The sequence below is a fragment of the Lissotriton vulgaris genome, chromosome 2_1 (genome assembly GCF_964263255.1).
Source record: "Lissotriton vulgaris chromosome 2_1, aLisVul1.2, whole genome shotgun sequence".
NCBI classification, from domain to species: domain Eukaryota; kingdom Metazoa; phylum Chordata; class Amphibia; order Caudata; family Salamandridae; genus Lissotriton; species Lissotriton vulgaris.
The window spans coordinates 2,954,698-2,975,837 of record NC_141687.1 but is presented as its reverse complement, the minus strand read 5'-3'; the positions used below and the strand labels follow the sequence as shown (position 1 = coordinate 2,975,837).

The 21,140-nt window shown below is 44.7% G+C and overlaps 1 protein-coding gene across 1 annotated transcript in view; it reads left to right on the top strand.

Annotated features, from left to right (window-relative positions):
• Positions 1-21,140, top strand: part of LOC147729443 (fish-egg lectin-like) — a 174,011-nt gene that overhangs the window by 111,783 nt on the left and 41,088 nt on the right. Inside the window, exon 3 of the mRNA XM_086959055.1 lies at positions 5,869-6,208. Within this exon, the coding sequence (XP_086815181.1) occupies positions 5,869-6,208 (340 nt within the window). The remainder of the gene's footprint in view (positions 1-5,868; positions 6,209-21,140) is intronic.

Below are 21,140 nucleotides of genomic sequence, written 5' to 3'. Positions count from 1 at the left end.
CAACTTTCTAAATTAGCCTTTCCTTAAAACTGACATTACATTTGGCTTGGGCATCAAGTCGGGTTTAATGCTACAATGGATTAAGTACCACTTTGTAGCTCCATTCAGAAGACTGGGGGCTGAGAGGGCATCCTTTAGTTGTGTGTTAGTCAATTGGGCTGATAACATTTTCACATCAAAAATGACGATTTGGAAAGCTTTGCTATTAGGACACAGGAAAAGTATATGTCTGACTTAATAATATAAATCTCTCTACCCCACAGTTCCATAGGACATCCTTAGGGGAGACTTACATATAGTGTTATGGGAAATGGGTGCTTTACCATTTGTTTGAATGACAAAGTTGAAATAGCAGTTTAAAGCTGCTCTTCCAGCGGCAGAGACAGGAACGGAGCCATTTTTGCACTTTGACACACAATGGTTGGCACAGCCAGTGCCGCAGCCTTGGGGTGGGGCGGTATTACTAAGTCAGCTTATGCCAATTGGGCATTAACATTCACTTTGCAAGGGGCTAGAGCACTGGCACTGAGGTCTGGTTAGCAGGGGGCTGCATCTGTCCACAGCTTGGGGGCGATCATGCACAAAGAGGCATTTCCTTACTCTAACTCTTGTTCTTCAGTGACTTTATTGGTCTTTTCTCTTCAAAACCACATTTTCAGGCCCAAGATGTAATTTGGAAAAAAATGTACATTTTGTAAAACTTTTATATTTCAGAACCATAAAACCAACTCAGCTACAAGTACTAATACATTCAGACATACTCAAGGATAGTGGAGGAGTAGAAAGCTGGTGACATGGAGTCACATGGTCAACCTAGGTTTATTGGACCATAATGTAATCTTTCTTGAATATTTGCCAATGAAGTTATAAATGTATTTATATATCACTCTGAGTATGGACCTCTTAACCAGTCCAAATCTTAGATCTCAGAGAAGGTCTGTATGTTAAGTATATGATCCAGGTATACACTGTATCGGGGAACATCCTTTACAACGCAAGTTTAACTAAGCAGAGCCTTTACGACGCAACTATTACAACGCATGCCATTACAATGCATTGCGCTGGGGGGCACTCTAGGATAGGGAATAGATTTAATTTACTATCCAACACCTTCCCTACTATCCACGGGGACTGGAGTTGGAATAGTAAATTTAACTATTCACTATCCAGCACCCCTCAACACAATGCGTTGTAAAAGCACGCGTTGTAAAACTTGCGATGTAAAGGCATGCGTTGTAATGTCATACATCCACTGTATCACCACCCAATTTGTTATTTAGGAGGTCATACCACCAACAGCGGCTGAAGTGTGACTCCATCCGATCTCCTCCTGTAAATGCAAAATCTTGCTTTTGTGACTCATTAATGAATCATGTTTTACATCACCACCTGAAAAAAATAAGATTTACCTTCTTGCAAACTGAGGGGCATATTTACATGGAAATGATAGAGAGTGGAGCTGCAACCAAATTTGCAACGCAGAGCTCTCCCATTTCCAAAACATAGGGAAGCATTGTATGTAGAATAATATTTAGCACCCTTGTGTTTTCCTGAGCACAGGCACTACAAATAGCTATCTAGAACCAACACAAAAGTTGGTAATAGGAGATAGCGATGTTAGCGACTGTTTTCAGTCGCTAACATCTTGGCACGCCCACTTTGCATGTCATTAGTGATAAATATCGCTGACATGCAAAGTGGGGCCCAAGATGGTCGCTATCTCCTACTAGCTGTTGCTAACTGGTGTTAGCGACAGCTAGGTAATAGGGAGATAATTTTATCTCTGCTTTCTTGGCTTTTAAAGCCAAACAAGCGAAGATAAACACCCTTGATAATATGCCCCTCAATTTGCTGAAGCCTCTTAAGACCACTCTTCTCATTTTACTTGAGTTGAAAACAGATAATTAACTAAATATTAACAACATTGAAAATGATTGTTTTAGAAAGGCTGAAATATATAGAGAAGAAATAATAACATCTGTGTCCTAAGGTGAAGGAATACGAACAGAAAAAGTGATCTAAGGCAGACTCACTGCACACTTGCAAGTAGAAGGTTAAATTCCTCCAGACATGACCCAGTTCAGAAATGCAGATATTATCAGGAAGAGAGAGTATATATGCAGGACAGCGGTGTCACCAGGCTCTTGAGGCTAGCTGAGGAGTGCCGTACACATGAGCTGCCGGAAGCTGATAAAAAAAGGGGAAAACTAGGGAAGGCGAAGGCTGAATGAAGCAGGATAACACTGCTGGGTGGGGAGAGAACAAGTGGGGTCACAGAACACGGGCTGAGAGGAAAAGAGCAATCACGGGTGAAGTATATCTACAAAAGAAGAAACAAGCTTTTACAATGCAATAGGTCTCGGAACTACAAATTTTGGAGCTAATCATATTGTAAATGGCAATGCCTTATAAAAAATTTAAAGCCATTGGTATTTACAATCCTAAAAGCAACACCTATTGCATTGCATAGTGCGGTGTCCATGAAGAAGGCGCTGAGCACATTAAAGTACAAAAAAGACTTGACTTGACTTTGCTTCCAACAGTGTGTGGTTTATCGACCGGCTGCACATTGTGGTGCAAGCGTTGCAAACATATCCGTCCTGCCTGTAGTAGTGGCAGTCACTGAGACTGTCATGGTGATGCTCACTGACCAAGACAGATTCTTTCTTCCCTCAGTGACACTCGCCTGAGGAATGATACTACACAACTGTGGATTATCTTCTTTGTCAAAAAAAAGAGTGATAAAACTGGTGCTTTACAGTTGTGTCTGCACTTGTGTAGAAATACGCCCCCTTGTTCTGAAGCTGTCTCTTTCGTTGTGGACCGGTTGGGTGCCAGGGTGGGTAATACTAATGTAAACGTGCATTTTTCGCTCCTGCCCATGGATACGCAGAAGACTCAGTGACAAAAAGAGCAGCGACAAGTGGCTTTGGTTGCAGCCCTTTTTGGCCCCAGCCAGCCTTGGGACTGCAACAAAAGATGCCCTCGGCTGTCTGGGCAGGCTTCTCGTATTGAATCTTAGCCCTGATCAGGGCCCTCTCGCTTCTACTCTGCCCTCTTGGATAGAATTCCTCACTTTGTTTTCCATCTTTACTTACATATTGTCCTCAATTTTGGCGCAAAACACTGTTCCCCAAAATTAAGACACCCCAAATGTTGTCTTAGTTCGCCCAAGTTAGATTGAAGACTGTTAAACTTCAATTTTATGAGGCAACGTGCAGCCTTTTTTCTGTTTTTTTGCAGAGTTTTATATAGCACAAACTTGACTCGAATCGGGTATCAGAGCGCTTTACATAGCACCAGTTGCGTTACATGAGGACACACATTCATTTTTGTTAGGCACAGGGAGATTAAGTGATGTGGCCAGAATCACAGGATGTTCAGCGTCATTGCTGAGACTCAGACCCGGTACCCCAGATTTGAGGTCGACAGCCCTAGCCGTTAGGCCAACTCCTACTCCCTTGTTTTAAAGCACCTCCCAAAGCATTATAATCAATAAAATACAATTTAATTGAAGCAGAGGGATGTGGTACATTATGCCATTTACTTCCGAGTTAGGAACGTTCACCTTAAACAGGACAAGAACAGCAAGGAATATTCTAATACATGACAACTCGGCTGTGTTCTGTGAAGCTTGTGGGGAAAGTGGGAAACATCCTAAACCACGATGTTTCAAGAACGGCTCACCTGAACAACGAAGATTGAACAACGAAGAGGGCTGAACCACGAAAGAAACATCCACGTATGAAGAAACAACGAAGGATGGAACTACGACTTTTAAAACACCGGAGCATGCTAGGAAATCGTTTAAAAGGGTAATGGGGTTGTGGGCGGGACTCCCCCCACAAATACGATTAAAAAAATATATATAGATGGTTTAAAATTGAAACAAATAGGTTGTTGAAGAAATTAGTTAACATAAATTACCAGTTTATGTCAGAAGATGGCAGTGTAGCTTAAATTTATAAACGAACAGCATATGATCAGTGTGCTCGTTTTTGAAAACTGTCTGGGCAGGCTTCTCGTATTGAATCTAAGCCCTGATCATGGCCCTCCAGGTTCTATTCTGCCCTCTTGGATAGATTTCCTCACTTTGTTTTCCATCTTTACTTACATATTGTCCTCAATTTTGGCATAAAACACTGTTCCCCAAAATTAAGACACCCCAAATGTTGCCTTAGTTCACCCAAGTTAGATTGAAGACTGTTAAACTTCAATATTATGAGGCAACGCACACCCTTTTTTCTGTTTTTTTGCAGAGTTTTATATAGCACAAACGTGACCCGAATCGGGTATCAGAGCGCTTTACATAGCACCAGTTGCGTTACATGAGGACACACATTCATTTTTGTTAGGCACAGGGAGATTAAGTGATGTGGCCAGAATCACAGGATGTTCAGCGTCATTGCTGAGACTCAGACCCGGTACCCCAGATTTGAGGTCGACCGCCCTAGCCGTTAGGCCAACTCCTACTCCCTTATTTTAAAGCACCTCCCAAAGCATTATAATCAATAAAATACAATTTAATTGAAGCAGAGGGATGTGGTATATTATGCCATTTACTTCCGAGTTAGGAACGTTCACCTTAAACAGGACAAGAACAGCAAGGAATATTCTAATACATGACAACTCGGCTGTGTTCTGTGAAGCTTGTGGGGAAAGTGGGAAACATCCTAAACCACGATGTTTCAAGAACGGCTCACCTGAACAACGAAGATTGAACAACGAAGAGGGCTGAACAACGAAAGAAACATCCACATATGAAGAAACAACGAAGGATGGAACTACGACTTTTAAAACACCGGAGCATGCTAGGAAATTGTTTAAAAGGGTAATGGGGGTGTGGGCCAGACTCCCCCCCACAAATACGATTAAAAAAATATATATAGATTGATTAAAATCGAAACAAATAGGTTGTTGAAGAAAATTAGTTAACATAAATTACCAGTTGATGTCAGAAGATGGCAGTGTAGATTAAATTTAAAAACGAACAGCATATTATCAGTGTGCTCGTTTTTGAAAACAGACCTAAAAAAGTATTTTAGAAAAAAAATGGCATTAAATCTAATTGTTTCGTGGTTTATGGAGTAGTGGTTTAAAATGTAGTGGTTAAGTGATGGTCGTGGTTTAGCCTTCTTTGATCCAGAAGTCGTGGTTTAGGCAGTAGTTGTTAAGTCATACAACCGGGGAAAGTATGTGTGCAGGCGTGGGAGCCCAGAATGAATGACAGGCGGCTTCCATCTTAATTTAAATCGAGTAAGGCTCTCATTGTAGCATGTTAGTGCTCCTGTTTCCCCTCCAAGGGCATGCCCAATTTTTAAACATTTCAGGAATGTTGTTGCACTGTGATGTACCAACGTTTTCTACAATATGATTTACAATGATGCAAATAAACTACAAAAATATGAAGTTGGAAGCCAGATAACTTTGATTCAATGGTGGCTCTCATAAAATGAAGTGCTTGACTCACATAGTGCCTGTCAAATGACTGACTTGTACTTCTATCTTCTCCACAACATCAAATACCAAGACATCTTCAGAGTAAGTAAATATGAAGTTAAGAATAGTAAATCTATACTTCCCTTTGTATGCCTATCTTGACAATATCTGGTGGTGTTAGCTATGAGTTGGTATATGTGCAGGTCAATGTTCTTGACTTTGAAACTGTGATTTTCAATGCAAATCTATGTACCATGTGGCTGGTGGGGGGACTTTCAGCCACCCTCCCGGGAATTTGGAAATCCTGTCTTCCTAACCACAATGGTGAATTATTCTCTGCTTTGGGAAGATGTTCAGTGAAGGATTGCATGAGATGCATCCACAGCCTTCAGTTTGAACTCACACTCTTTCTTCTTCACTCCTTTTCAGAGCACTTTAAGAAGATTGATGCTGGTGGAGATGGATTTCTAGCTGGTGTCAGCCCCACAAATGAAGTGTTTTGCCTGAGTCACAATGAGACATTGTTTGCAAAGTCCCAAACATTGCTGACCTGGACCAAGATTGAAGGCAAATTGAAGTACTACAGCTGTGGTCTTAAAGGCTGCTGGGGCGTGGATGACGCCAACAGCATCTCCTACCGGATTGGCACTGAGCGAGGCGCTTGTGCTGGCACCAAGTGGCAACCCATTGATGGAAACCTCAACATGATTGAGGTTGGCAGTAGAGGTTCTGTGTATGGGGTGAACAACGCGGGGGCCCTGTATCGCAGGTAAAGTCAGTCTTAAAGTAGACCTATGATGTAACCAATAGTACTACCATTCACTTGTACAAGTAGAGTACCTGGATAAGTGAGTAATAATTGCATGTATGGAGCAGCAGCCGCGTCTATTCATCTCTTGACTGTGTTGCAGAAGAGGATTCAGAAAAGGGGGTGGTGATGAACAGAGTGTCTGAATTAAGCAGACCACTCTTACCCAGTCCAAAGATCAGGGCTGGATCCATCACCGTTATTTATCTCACTGCACCATCCCAGCTCAGAACCTGGCTATATGCAAATCAGTTTGTCCCTGGCCCAGTGCATCATGGGAACAGGGCAGACTAAACTACCAAGCCAATTCTTCACCAGAAAGGAGACAAGCTACCGGGGACTGGTTTCTGGCATTTCAGCCGTCTTCGGCCCGGCTTGCTTGAATCCTGATGGTGCAGTGTGAAAGGGACTCATGTCTGAGTATACCCTGCCACACCTACAGTGGCCAAAAACGATTCAGAAAAGGGGGTGGTGATGAACAGAGTGTCTGAATTAAGCAGACCACTCTTACCCAGTCCAAAGATCAGGGCTTGATCCATCAACGTTATTTATCTCACTACACCATCCCAGCTCAGAACCTGGCTATATGTAAATCAGTTTGTCCCTGGCCCAGTGCATCATGGGAACAGGGCAGACTAAACTACCAAGCCAATTCTTCACCAGAAAGGAGACAAGCTACCGGGGACCGGTTTCTGGCATTTCAGCCGTCTTCGGCCCGGCTTGCTTGAATCCTGATGGTGCAGTGAGAAAGGGACTCATGTCTGAGTATACCCTGCCACACCTATAGTGCCAAAAACGATTCAGAAAAGGGGGTGGTGATGAACAGAGTGTCTGAATTAAGCAGACCACTCTTACCCAGTCCAAAGATCAGGGCTTGATCCATCACCGTTATTTATCTCACTGCATCATCCCAGCTCTGAACCTGGCTATATGCAAATCAGTTTGTCCCTGGCCCAGTGCATCATGGGAACAGGGCAGACTAAACTACCAAGCCAATTCTTCACCAGAAAGGAGACAAGCTACCGGGGACCGGTTTCTGGCATTTCAGCCGTCTTCGGCCCGGCTTGCTTGAATCCTGATGGTGCAGTGAGAAAGGGACTCATGTCTGAGTATACCCTGCCACACCTATAGTGGCCAAAAACGATTCAGAAAAGGGGGTGGTGATGAACAGAGTGTCTGAATTAAGCAGACCACTCTTACCCAGTCCAAATATCAGGGCTTGATCCATCACCGTTATTTATCTCACTGCACCATCCCAGCTCAGAACCTGGCTATATGCAAATCAGTTTGTCCCTGGCCCAGTGCATCATGGGAACAGGGCAGACAAAACTACCAAGCCAATTCTTCACCAGAAAGGAGACAAGCTACCGGGGACTGGTTTCTGGCATTTCAGCCGTCTTCGGCCCGGCTTGCTTGAATCCTGATGGTGCAGTGAGAAAGGGACTCATGTCTGAGTATACCCTGCCACACCTATAGTGGCCAAAAACGATTCAGAAAAGGGGGTGGTGATGAACAGAGTGTCTGAATTAAGCAGACCACTCTTACCCAGTCCAAAGATCAGGGCTTGATCCATCACCGTTATTTATCTCACTGCACCATCCCAGCTCAGAACCTGGCTATATGCAAATCAGTTTGTCCCTGGCCCAGTGCATCATGGGAACAGGGCAGACTAAACTACCAAGCCAATTCTTAACCAGAAAGGAGACAAGCTACCGGGGACCGGTTTCTGGCATTTCAGCCGTCTTTGGCCCGGCTTGCTTGAATCCTGATGGTGCAGTGAGAAAGGGACTCATGTCTGAGTATACCCTGCCACACCTATAGTGGCCAAAAACGATTCAGAAAAGGGGGTGGTGATGAACAGAGTGTCTGAATTAAGCAGACCACTCTTACCCAGTCCAAAGATCAGGGCTTGATCCATCACCGTTATTTATCTCACTGCACCATCCCAGCTCAGAACCTGGCTATATGCAAATCAGTTTGTCCCTGGCCCAGTGCATCATGGGAACAGGATAGACTAAACTACCAAGCCAATTCTTCACCAGAAAGGAGACAAGCTACCGGGGACCGGTTTCTGGTATTTTAGCCGTCTTTGGCCCGGCTTGCTTGAATCCTGATGGTGCAGTGAGAAAGGGACTCATGTCTGAGTATACCCTGCCACACCTATAGTGGCCAAAAACGATTCAGAAAAGGGGGTGGTGATGAACAGAGTGTCTGAATTAAGCAGACCACTCTTACCCAGTCCAAAGATCAGGGCTTGATCCATCACCGTTATTTATCTCACTGCACCATCCCAGCTCAGAACCTGGCTATATGCAAATCAGTTTGTCCCTGGCCCAGTGCATCATGGGAACAGGGCAGACTAAACTACCAAGCCAATTCTTCACCAGAAAGGAGACAAGCTACCGGGGACCGGTTTCTGGCATTTCAGCCGTCTTCGGCCCGGCTTGCTTGAATCCTGATGGTGCAGTGAGAAAGGGACTCATGTCTGAGTATAAGTATCTTCTGTGTTGCAGAAGAGGTGACACAGTATCCATCTCCATGCACTATCTTCAGGAAGCTGGGCGCAGAGACTGATCAGAGGCCAGGCTCAGAGTTCTGTGTTCCCCTGCACACGGTAGCTATACCCTGGAGGAATAGTGAAGTATTGTATCATGACACCCTGACTCCCCTCTGAGAGCGTGGTTATGTGCACCCCTGTCTACAATGGACATATAGAGGAAGTAGGCTATAATATTTAACTCAGACGGTCTTCTACTCATGTGGATAGGTGTTCCCTTGTAATACTACAGATATACACAGGAGGTACACTGAAGTATTTCACCCTGGTTCTATTCTGAGAACGTGGGTCTATGCATAATTCCAATACTTTAGATATACACAGGAGGTACATTGAATTATTACTCCCTAACTTCCCTCTCAGAGGGCGGTTATGTGTACCCCTGTCTATAGACATACAGAGAAGGTAGGTTGAACTAATTTGCCCTGACACTCCTCTACTGCGGTGTGCGGTCATTGTTGTTACCACATATGGCTTTACATCGCAAGTCAGTTCTATGACTTGCACACTTGATGGGGCGCTGGACATAAACCATCAAGTAGAGACGAAGAGTACCTGCCAAAATTATTTGGATTAGGTCCTGCAGAAGTGTGGTAGCCAGCCCCAGCCAGGCCTGCAAGTGCAAGGGATTTGCCCTTCTCTGCTCAGAGTCCTTGGACCAATAGTAAGAAGTTGCCATTGAAACTGGAATAGAAAATACAGAGTTTATTAAACCTCATGAGGTGGAACTACATTCACACAACACCCTTCGGTATAGTATGAGGTTGCACACTGACTAGAAGGAGCTGGGTCCTTTTAGACCCACACAGGGGCTCAAATGAAGCCGGTACAAGTACAAGCTGATGTTCTTAGGCACTTACAAGGTCATACAGAAAATGCACAGTCGACAAGTGGGAGGAGCTAACAGTTAGCTAGTTGGCGTAAATATATCCTGACAGTTACATGCTAGGGGCAGCTGTATGCTCTTCTGAGCATGTGCAAAGTAGAGGAGACTAAACATATCTTGTCTCTAGGCAGATTTCAAGAGCAGTTGACAGGAAGGTAGGACTAAGCACATGGCATACAAAATGGCTGATAGAAAGACACAATGGATTCCGTAAAATGGGCAAGATAGTCTCTAATTACGACATGTCTTCTGCTAATGCTTAACCCAATTACTGTTTAATTACCACAGACGACCCTTTCAGCATTTGCTGAAGACATCTGTCTGTCTAGGGTAATCTAGATCTGCATCATGTACATTGATATTCATCATTTCAGAAATCTCCTTGCTTAACATTTGTTGTTCTTTCGTAGCACTTCTTTTGGCTGGTGTACAAGCAGTAACGCATGTAGAGCAAATCATAGGACCACATTGTATACAAGTACAGCATGTAAATAGTATCACCAGTAGTATGCATAGAAAGGTCAGTAGTTTCCAGCCCCAAGTAACAAAGAGTGTCCATATCCAGTTTGAAAATGTCCATGTACCTGTCTCTGGGTGAATGTCTGCAGCAATCTTATGTAGTTTAGAAATTGCATCATAAACTGAAGACGAATGCTCCAGGATAAAGACACAACAGCTGCTACCGATGATGAGGCATGCACCACCACGATCAGCCAAGATCACATCGAGCACCATCCGATTTTGGAGTGCTACAATTCTTGTAATTTGCAGTTCTTCTGTAATGTTCCCAAGTGCCATAGCTGTCTGATTGGTAACAGCTTCCACTACATGAGTCAATTGTCTGATCTTTCTGCTATTTAATGCAGCACCCACGAAGAAGAACAAACCCAAATTGAAATCAACATATTGTTGCATGGCGGTGTCTGTCTGGTCAATCTCATCAGTACTTGTTGTCCATTTATATCTATTCATTGAAATATCTTTAAACAGTTTCAAGTCAAGTTGATATGATGCAGGTGCTAAAAACACAGGGGGTAACAAAAATGATATGTAACAAACCCCTGACCATCCAACAGGTAATTGGTAATATCCATTGTTACCACACACAAAATAGGTGTTGTGAGACGTTACAAAGCTGCTATTGTTAACAGCTTCAATGTTTAATACAGTAGTACATTTGCTTCATCCCATGGGAATTCTCCCAAAACTGCCAATACATAAATCTGCTTTTGCTCTGGTTACATAAATCACAAAGGGTCCAATGTTCTTCAGATTCCTCACATTTGTGAAGACATATGGTGTTGAAATATTGTCTGGTTGGTATTCATCCCATTCCGATTTAGTCCCTTTAGCTAGAGGATACCCATGTTTGTCTTGGTAACATTCTTTATTTAACTGGAAAATGATTCCACCTACTGAAGGCTTTCCATAAGCAAACAAAAGAGCATACCAAGCTTGACATCAACCATTATGAGAAAACGGTAGAGGAATAAAAGGTGTTCCTCCTTTCTACTGGTGTGCAGGTATCATTCCACACACCCGACAATTGGTAGTATTTGTAGCATTATCGGTATGATGCAACATCTGAATGAATGTGTTATTCAGATAGGACTGTCGATGTTTCTGCTCATGATAAGGAAGAGTATAGAAGTGATGCAACAGTGGAGCTGGAGTGGTTGCAACAAAAAGCTGTCGAGCAGGAAAATCCTTTCTCAATGAACCAAGTGGTTATTGCCAAAACCATCAGGGCAACAACAAACCCTACAGGTCAACTAATTTTCTTGGTGCTATTCATCTTCTATAGCAATGGTGATCAATCTTTCAAAGAATCTAAAAACAAATCAATCGTTGGAGCTCTACTCCTGTGGGTTGTCATTGATTTCTTCACCACAGGCCGAAACAGGTGTCACTACACTAATGCAGGGTTGATCCCCCTCCTTGCCTTATTGGCTCTCCGTTTCACAACCCAGGGTGGTAGCTCAACCAGTCTCGTTCAAAACGGCAGATTCTTTCCTCGGTCTCAAATTATATTGCGCTGTTCCAGGAAATTTGTGGTCCGGGAAGGTTGCCGTAGACTCTTCAGATGAGATATCTTGACCCTTCTCCGTTTCCAGAATCTCTCAATGGTCGATCACCACAGCAGGTTCCACCAAGGCGGGTGATACACGCTTGCAATGTGTGGTATGGATTAACCCTGGGCGAAGCACTACGCTACGCTCATGGAGTTTGTGAAGTTTGCACAACTTCGCACTACGCGAGCTGCACGTAGCACAGTGCGAACACGCATAGTGCAGCGTAGCGTAGTGCAGCGCTCATTTTTTGCTTGTTCGCGGTCCTAAACGTCATGTTCGCGACCGCGAGCAAGCAAAATGACATCCCGGTGAGATTTTCAACGCGGGGAGGTAAGGTTTCTAATTGTGAGTGGTTGCGCATGCTCGCGACCGCTCTCAATGAGAAACTACCAGTTCGCATTGAGAAAGCTGCAGCTCGAGTAATAATCTACTCGAGCAGCAGAAAACTACAGCTCACACTGTGCAAGATGCCGTTTTCAATGATTGCACAGTGCCGGATGCTTGTCCACACTGTGCAATCATTGAAAATGCATCTTGCACAGTGCGAACATGCTGCTACGCAGCTCGCGTAGTGCTACGTGAAGTTCGCGTAGAGCACTTCACGTACCTTCGCGTAGCGCTACTTCACGAACTGCGCCCACCCCCTAGTATGGATCCAATTCTTTCTGTTCATCACTCGAACCGCTGTCCTTGTCCCCAACAGCACCTGCTCCATACCTCGCCACCTCAGCTCAAAGCTGTTCGATCTATCAAACGCCTTGACCATCACCTGGTCACCAGGACGGAGACCATGGGCCTCACCTGTAGATCTATCAGGAAGAGCTTCTCGAACCTGTTAATGAATAGAAGTCAAACTTGCAGTTAACTGTGCCAAATAATCGCTCAGCAGAACACAAGTTACATCATGTATGGGACGTGGTTTAGGAACTCCCCAAATATTCATCGGTCTTCCAAATACTACCTCATATGGTGTTAGACCTGATTGTGAGTGTGGTACTGATCTTATGGCCAACAGTGCCAAAGGCAATGCATCCGGCCACTTTAGGGACGTAGAAGCCACTATTTTCGCCAGCTTCAAATTCAAGGTAGCATTTTACCTTTTCACCAATCCTGCTGATTGTGGGTGGAAGACTGCATGGAATTTCTGTTTGATCCCTAATCCTTTCATGACATAATAAACAACTTGCCCAATAAAATGAGGTCCGTTGTCGCTCCATAAAATATTGAAAACCCCATTCCTGGGGAAAAACTACTTCAGAAGCACCTTTGCTGTAGTAAGAGCAGTGTTATCCTTTGTAGGGTATGCCTCTATCCATTTACTGAAGGCACATACCACCACTAGGACATATTTCAGATGATTACAGCATTTAAGCTGGATGTAATCCATCTGCAAAACTTCAAAAGGTGCGGTTGGTGTAGCAAACCCTCCTGTAGGAGTTTGTGTCCCTTTTCCAGGATTGTACTGCCAACAGATCAAACAGTACTGTACTACTCTCTTAGCTGTGCTGGCAATCTTAGGATGCCCCAGACTTGTGTAAGCAATTTGGTTATTGCTAGAGCTCCAACATGTGCCAGCCCATGTGCAATTTGAACCATATGTTGTAAATAGGCTGCAGGTAACATCCACTTATCCATTTCTTTGTTACACCAACAACCCTCATCGTCCAATATTCCTTCTTTGGACCATTGCTCAAGTTCTGCTACAGAGGCAGATCTCTGTACATCTAGTACTTCCTCTCTATCATCATGCCATCGTTCAGCTTGAGATTTCACTACGTACATAAAAGTAGTGCTTCGTTGCATCGCAGTCTCACGAGCTACACGATCTGCAAAGGCATTTCCTTGCCCCATTTTATCAGTGATCTTCTTGTGTATGCTACACTTCATAATGGAAACTTTCTTCGGATATGTGAGTGCAGTCAAGAGATTATGTACTAATTCTCCATGCATTATCTGCATCCCGTGGGATGTAAGAAAGACTCTTTCCTTCCAGAGTAAGCCAAAATCATGAACCTCTCCAAAAGCATAGCGGCTATCCGTGTAAATGCTCACACATAAGTCAGTACTAAGCTCACATGCTCGTGTCAAAGCTTTTAGTTCAGCTGCTTGAGCTGACTTCTGAGGTATGCAAGCTGTTTCACTACTGTTTCAAGTATGGTGATTGCATATGCAGCTGAGATTGTGCCTTCTGGTAATTTCAAACAGGACCCATCAACCCATAATTCCCCAACTACATCTAAAAGGGGCGCATCTTGCAAATCAATGTGACCCTTTGTCTGTTCCTCAGTAAGGAATATACAATCATGAGGTTCCTTCGACTGGGACTGAGTCACAGGATAAGGCAACAAAGTAGCTGAGTTTAGTGTAGCAAACCTCTTCAATGTAATATGAGGTGCTAATAGTGTCAATTCATATCCTGTCAGGCGGGCACTAGTCAAATGCTGCATTCTAGTCTGATTTAAAAGGGCATCTACTTCATGGGGTACTAGCACCAACAGTTTGTGTAACAACACTATCCCTTCACTCTGACGTATGGACACAGCTGTCGCTGCAACTGAACGGAAACATCCAGGCAATGCACGAGCAACAGGATCAAGAACTGCAGAAAAGTATGCACAGGGTCGCTGCTTGTCACTGTGTGTCTTTACTAAAACTGACAAAGCACATCCATCTTAAAAGCTTTCGTATAATCTGGTGTACCTAACACTTGTGCAGAGCAAAGAGCTTGTTTCAAGTGGTGAAAAGCATTTTGACATTCATCTGTCCAAGGAAGGGGATCGGAATGTTTTTAGTCAAAAGTGATAGCAGTGGTTTAACAATGTGTGAAAAACCCTCTCTCCATTGCCTACAAAATGAAGTTAAACTAATGAATGCACAGACATATTTTTGTGTGGAAGGTACTGGAATGTCTAAAATTGCTTGAATGTGATCTGGTGTCAATGCACGTCCCTCCTTAGACAGAAGATGACCTAAGTAGGTCAGCTTCGGTCTACAATATTGCAATTTCTTCCGTGATACTTTATGGTGAAGTGTCGCAAGAAAAGAAAGCAAGGCCGAAGTACACATTTCACACTGTTCAGGTGTATCAGCTGCTAACAAAATGTCATCGACATATTGTATGAGAGCCACTCCATCAGGCAAAATAAAAGAATCAAGTTGTCGTTTCAAGGCTTGACTATAAATACTAGGACTCTCAGTAAAGCCTTGAGGAACTCTACAAAATCTGTACGATCGAGTATTCAAAGTGAAACCGAATAAATATAGGCTATGAGGATGAATAGGAATCGAGAAGAAAGCATTCTTCAAATCTACTACTGAAAATGTAGTTGCTGTTGGAGGGACCAAGGTAAGCAATGTCTTTATGTCAGACACAAGTGAAAACAACAAGGACCCCCTGGGTAGTATATAGACTCCTAGGGCAGGGTAACAACTGGTGTGAGAAAAATCCCAGGACGTCTAAATGTACAGTGTGAACAATCGGGATAGATCAGTAATCAAGAAGGAAAAATCAAAAGAAATAACAATATCTATATAAAATATATATTTTTAATGAGTATTTGTTTAAAAACAACATATAGTGTGTGACCACGAGGTCAAACCATATGATAAGGGTAAAAGATGCTTCAATTACATACAATTCTAATAATCATACAAAATAAAATTCATAATCAATACATGATATAGTCCAATCTATTTATTTAGGGGGAATAATCGTTTTTAGCTTACCAATATAGCTGCTGGAAGATCTCAAATTTGCTGACACGGTTTTTGTGCAGGTTCTCTATCTTTATCTAATTGTTCTATATCTGGCCACAATGCTCCAAATTTTGCACAATCGTCAATTTTACGCACAGTTCTCCACGTATCAGGCGGTAATATTAATCCCCTCGAACAGATGGCATTTTAGAATCAATAACTTTTATTGAGCAGTATTGCTCATAGCTTGGCTGCCTACATCCACCGGCCGGCAGAGCACAATCCAGCAACATTTGAACACAGCCTTCAGGCCTACACCCCCCTGGGGGCGACCCGGCGAGGACACATGCAAAGCCAGGAGGAACAGCCATGACCTGTAGCATTCACTGCATTTTACAGAGAGAAACAAAACTGTGAAACCAATAACACAAACCCCTCCCACCACCGACCCCACCACCCTCCCGCACCCCTCCTCCGCATCAGCCCTACAAATACCCAATGCACACTAAGTCCTTCCTAACTCACTGTACTCTGGGGGTCCAGCGGGATAAGGTGCAAGATTTGCAAATACTTGGGACTTGTGACCTCGCGCAAATCATGAGATAGAAGGTGAATAAATGGTTCCTACAGCTCAGCATACACCTCACCCTTGCCATCCACACACAGCGAAAGCCTCTCCATGGCAAACAAATGCCACAGCCGTCGAATCCAATCCCTCGGGTCGGGGGAGGCAGGGCATCGCCATTGTGTAAGTATAACTAAGTGCGTTGCGAGTAAGGCTAGGGCTATCTGCCTGCCCCTTATAGAACGCAAAGGGAACACTTTGGGATGTGGGAGCCCTAGCAGCACATGTTCTTGAGCCTGGGGAAGGTGATGTGAAAGGCCTTATCTATATCATCAAGAACTGCCTTCCAGTAACGCTCTAGCTTCGGGCAGTGCCAGAGCAAATTTGTCAAAGTGCCCGGCGCACCGCAGCCCCGCCAGCAAAGACCTGAGCATTTTGGATCCCAAGAGTGAATCCGCGCTGGGGTATGGTATCAGTATGACACTACTTTGTAGGCAGACTCAGACCCTGCAACATTGGCCTCAGTGTGCTGTGCGCGATAAAACACTTTTCCCCATTCTTTATGTGACAGCGGACGGCCTACCTCCGTCTCCCACCAAACCTGCACTTTGGTACTCGGCGCCTTAGGACGCGCAACAATCAGAGCATATAGGTCAGATATAAGTTTGCGGTCATCTTTTTTACATTTCACCCATTGTCCCAGGGCCGTCAGGGGTCATGACATATCGGAAATGTTGTGGGATTGCGTTACCCAATGTGCTACTTGCGAGTAGGAAAAGGTATCAGATTCTGGGAGGACAAAGTAGTCCCGGCGCAGTAAAGAAACAAGCCATCGAGGTCAAAGAGGTGGCCTACCCTCTTGCAGCCCGCCTCTCTCCAGCGCTGGAAGACCGGTGATGATCAGCCTGACAGGAAGTCCAGGTTATCGATGATGGGCGTCATGGGCGACGGAAAGTGGTCCAGCCCTTACGCCCTGCCAGTTGATCCCACACCTTCATTGTCGGTGATGTCACTGGCAACGAGTATAAGCCCCACGCCCTGTGTTTATGATAGAGCCACATGCCAAATAATGCTGCCCTTTCTACTACAACCTGTGAGTATCAACAACGACTCTAATATGTACTATCTTGCAGGAGCCATTGGGCCAGTCTGACCCCCAATGTTCTTGAAGGCTCATGGGGCACTGTACCTAGGACAAAAAGTATGTCTCTTTACACTCTAATACTTGATTCTTCCACTCCACAAAGTTATGTTCCCTCAGGCACAAGGAAACTAAGACCATAGAGAGTGTGCTTTATGGTATGTGTGTGTTTGTACTGTATTTTGTCCTTTTTTCCACAGGGTCACCTGCACCAGTAGTATGACATAGTTCATGTCTAGTGACCCCCACTATTTATCTTTACAGGTCACCATATCCTGTGTAAATAATGAGTTGATTTCTGCAGAACTTGGTCTTCTTTTTCCTTCTAGCTTACTTGCATATTGGTGTAACTTTATTCAATCAGTAGGAACAATATAATACTACTTTTCACTTTTCTGTATCATACACTATTTTATCAAATAAACGTGAGTAAGGTGGGGTGTGGTGCACCCTGTCCTGAATAAGGAGTTGATCTCCGAAACATGTTGACGCACCCAAAGAGGTACTGTGCTGAATATCACACTATTACCTCGTCCTGCATCCATTTTAATGGTACCAGCCCGGGGGCTCATGAAATTATTTCTGACCTACCCCACGAGACAGTTTTTTTTTTAAACATTCATGTACTCACATTACCTCACCACATACTCACACCCATTCCGCACATGCACCATGCATAGCCAAATTATCAGTGCTCCCGCGTAGCGGTAGGTGGTAGCACGCCGCATCCCGTAAAGGGGTGCGAAGACCCCAATGATGAAGCATGACACCAAGGGTCCTTTTGGTGTATGAGAGGTATTTTAAAAACACTGTGTGCTCCCCACCATTGTAGGGAACACTTCACCCCATTTGGTGGATTCTTGTTTTTTATTTTTAAATATTGCGGCCCGCCACTGCCTGATCCATGAAAAGCCAGTGTTTGCTGGAGAGCTGTCTGTTCCATTCAAGAATAAAGCGCAGACAAGCTACCTGATAGTATGCAACGAGGGAGGGAAAGCCCAGGCCGCCGTTGGCCCGCGGGACCATGATCCACGAGGATACAAGCCGCAGACATTTGTGGTTCCACAAAAACTTAGTAAACAGTCTCTGAAGCTTCTGTAAGGTACCGGGTGGAGGGCTAAAGGGCAACATTTGGAAGAGGTAAAGAATGCGCAGGAGGATCGTCATTTTGACTTCTGCTAGGCAACCAAATGAGGCAAGCTGCAAGCGGCCCCAGTCAGATAGTGATTTGGTTGTTTGCTCAAATAAGATCTTATAGTTGAGAGAGACCGTCTGCGCTATAGTGGGAACCAAGCGAATCCTCAGGTATGGGATGTCAGAATGAACCCACTGGAAGGCAAAGTCCTTCTGGAGGTCTTGCACGTCAGCAGCTGGAACCAAGACATTACGGACCTGGGACTTGGATAAGTTTACCTTGAAGCCGGCTACGCCACAAAAGTCACGCAGTTCCCTTGACAAGTGCCGCAAGGAGGTGCGAGGGCAGGTAAGCGAGAGGATCACGTCGTCGGCGTACAGGCTTATCTTGTGCTCATCAGCGCCAAAACGGACCCCATGTATGGGCGCGTTATCCCGTACCCACTGAGCAAAAGGCTCCATATGGAGCGCGAAGATGCGGCAACAGGGGGCACTCCTGTCGCGTCCCACGTGTGATGGGGAAAGGGGCGGATTTTCAATCATTGACCTGAACCGCTGCTCGCAGGGCGGCATAGAGACAACGCACCCATTTCACGAAGTTGTCCCCCTGTCCAAAAGCCTTCAAGACCGCGAACAATTATGACCAGTCGACGCGGTCGAAGGCCTTTTCGGCATCTATTGATAGGAACAGGGCCTGCTTGTGAGAAAGGTGCACAGAGTCCATAAGGTGCAAAAGCCTCTTCGTGTTCTTGCCCCCTTGTCGCGTTGGGATAAACCCAACCAGATCCGGCTCAATAATGCCGTCCATGAATGGGCTCAGGCGGGCGGCTAGGATGCCAGCGAACAGCTTCATGTCAATATTGAGGAGTGAGATAGGCCGGTACGAGCTGCACTCCATAGGGTCCTTCCCTGCCTTGGGGATAACCATGATCACTGCCTCTGACATAGAAGGTGTCACTTCTCCCGTCTCCCGGAAGGAATTAAAGAGGCGGGTCAAAAAGGACGCCAACTCCCTGCAAAATGTTTTATAGAAAATGGTAGAGAAGCCGTCCGGTCCTGGAGTCTTGGCCAGTTTCAACCGCGAAATCGCGGAAATGACTTCCTCTATGCGTATTTCAGCATCAAGTGCTGCTCCGCAGGACGCCGGATATGCCGTCACCCGATCTGGGTCTGATGGTTCTTGGCAATAGAGCGTGTGGTAAAACCACCGGAAGGAGTCTGCGATGCAGGCGTCGGCAGTCTGCTCTACTTTGTCTATGTCCCAAATAGCCTGGACGGCAGACTGCTGCATACACGCTCGTAACCTGTGTGCCAGCATCCAGCCCCCTTTGTCCCCACTGAGATAGAATTTGTTGCGCAAGCGTAAGAGGGCATACTCCACCCGTCGAGGTCAAGATGTTTAAGCATTCATCTCTTCGTTTCCAACTCCCTACAAACATGCGGGCCCCAGTCCACTTACGGATCGCCTCCAAGCCTCGCACCTCCCTCTCCATTTCTTCGCGCTTCTTCCTGCATAGCTTAGCCAGTGACGCAGAAACCGAGATAAAGTCCCCCCGAGCTACCAATTTGAGGACTTCCCACACTGATCCCAGCGAAATACCATCTTTGTCGTTCTCCGCGAAGTATTGACTAATTGTGGTTCGTATGCGGTCAATTACGGATTCCGAATTTAGGACGGAATCCCAGAGGCGCCACCCTGACGACGGCGGCCGTTGCTCGTTACAGGCGACCCGCACGGAGATAAGGGCATGGTCGGACAAGGAGTGCGGGGAGATCTCTGCAGCAGAGAGGTGGGGCATAAGCGACGCAGTGGCGAGGAAATGGTCTAAGCGCACATAGGTTTTGTGGGCTGCGGAGTAATAGGTGTAATCGCGTTCCAGGGGGCGATGAGCACACCACACTGCTTCCCTCCCTGGGAGATGGCCCCCGCCTGGTGCGTGCGCAGCTGACCGATCCAATGCTGGATCCATAACCACATTCAGATCTCCCCCCACTAACACTCATACATCCGGGGAAGCTAAAACTTCCGCAAGTGCCAACTTCAGAAAGGGTTCCTGTTGGACGTTTGGAGCATACAGGGAGCCCACCGTAAGAAGTGTAGATCCCCATTGAATCCTGACCGCCAGGAAGCGCCCTTTAATGTCAACGACGTGGGACACGACCTTACGAACTTTGGCACTAATCAGTATAGTAAGTAAGCATTTTATTTGTTGATTAATTAAAATCATTACAAACAAGAAAAAAAATAGGATCCTCCAAGAAAAACAAGCATATACTAGACACAGAGTTATTAACATCTTAAAATGATCCACCAATAATGCGATAATAGATTACCAGTCCATAAAAACATTAAAACATTACACAATAATTAAAATAGATAAGACTTACTAAAATGCCTTATAATTTGCACCAAGATCTATTAAAGCAGCATTTACCTAAAGTGACTTATGTTAACAGTTGGAATTACAAATACAAATTTTTAGCTGTTTTTCATTTACAAGCGGTAATAAAGTGCAATGTACTCGCCTATATTAAATATACTTAGTCCCTTAAGCTAGCTTAATACACTGCGTCCAATGAATCTTAAATTATGTTTCTTAAGTATTTTGTATCGCAATACAGTTATGTACCCGTTATAGTACTTTTAGTTTATTCTCTGCAATAATGATAAATATATCAAAACAATAAGTAAGTTTAATATTGACTCCACTCAAACAGGTAATAATAGTTTGCCTACATGTTCTAATTCCTAGTTAATTAACGATCGGTTTTAGGATGGACTTCCGGGCATCTGCCAGAGCTGGCATAAGGTTACTTACAGCCTGATTCATCATTGGGAAGT